The 1,068-nt window shown below is 63.2% G+C and overlaps 1 protein-coding gene across 1 annotated transcript in view; it reads right to left on the bottom strand.

The window, feature by feature from the left end:
• The window catches only part of Zic5 (Zic family member 5), a 5,978-nt gene extending 5,543 nt beyond the window's left edge, over nt 1-435 (bottom strand). The window contains exon 1 of the mRNA XM_013022960.1: nt 9-435. Coding sequence (XP_012878414.1) covers nt 9-435 — 427 coding nt within the window. The remainder of the gene's footprint in view (nt 1-8) is intronic.
• Between the last annotated feature and the right edge of the window lie 633 nt (nt 436-1,068).

Here is a 1,068-nt window from a genome sequence, read left to right as displayed (position 1 = left end):
CGCGCCACCGCTGCCCCCGCCGCCGGGGTAGGTGTCGGCGCTGGGGTGCGCGAGTAAGGCTGCGGTGCAGTCGGCGGCGGCCGGAGCCTCGGGCTGCACCGAGAGTGCCTGGGAGGGCGGGCCGAGGCTCTGCGCGCTCGCCTGGGCCATGTGCTCGGGTCGGAGCAGAGTGACGGCCACGCCGGGGTCAGCGCCCAGGTCCCGTGGGTGGAGGTGCGCGGCGGCAGCACGGAGTTGGGAATGGGCGGGCGGGCTGGCCAGCACCGGGAAGCCTGTCATATTCTGAAGCGGTTGGGCCTGAGCCGTTGCCAAATCCGCTAATCTTAGCGCTGGCGGGGTCCTCTTGCTCAAAGGGGGCTCCATCATAACTATACAATCAGGCCCACAGACCCTCACTGGGGGGACTTTTTTCCCTCTGCCCGCCTTCAAAAACATGTATATAGTAGGCTCTCTTTAACTTCTTTTGTCCTGGCCTCCTAACTCTCCTTTTCCGGTTCCCACTCTGTCCTCCAGCGATTGGCAGAGTGAACGCCACATTTGAGCTGCACAGTGGGACCGAGATTTTGGAAATGGCACGGGTGGGATTGGAGGGAGTCGCGTGATTGGCAGCAGTTTCGGCTGCCCGATTGGCTCCCGTTCAGGCCCTCGGCCCAGCGGGGAACCGCCCCCGTGCTCTCGACCGCCTGCACTTTCACTTCGCGCCCCCTCCTCCCCTGGTGCTCTGCGTCTCCGCCTCCCCGGGGATGCCCAAGTTGCACTTGCACAAAGTTTGCGCTTGGCCTGCGCGCGCAGCACCTTGCACAGTTGATGCGCCTCGCGGAGAGTGTCAGCTAGCACGCGGTCCGAAGGCGCCGGGAGCCAGGGGCTGGAGAGCCCACCAGGAGTAAAGGGCGGGGAGGGTGGGAGGCCCCCAGCTCCAAAACCTTCCCCTAGTTGCATTGCTTTCAGCTCCAATTTCTACTCTCGGAGTAGAGTAATAGTACTCTGGGCTGCTTGCTGAGTGAACATCCTAGCAGTGGTAATGCCAGAAACTTCTGCCTTAGATGCCTTGGACGCCCAGTCTTCCCA

Source organism: Dipodomys ordii, unplaced genomic scaffold (genome assembly GCF_000151885.1).
Source record: "Dipodomys ordii isolate 6190 unplaced genomic scaffold, Dord_2.0 Scaffold65, whole genome shotgun sequence".
Lineage (NCBI taxonomy): Eukaryota > Metazoa > Chordata > Mammalia > Rodentia > Heteromyidae > Dipodomys > Dipodomys ordii.
This window is presented reverse-complemented; position numbering and strand designations above follow the sequence as displayed.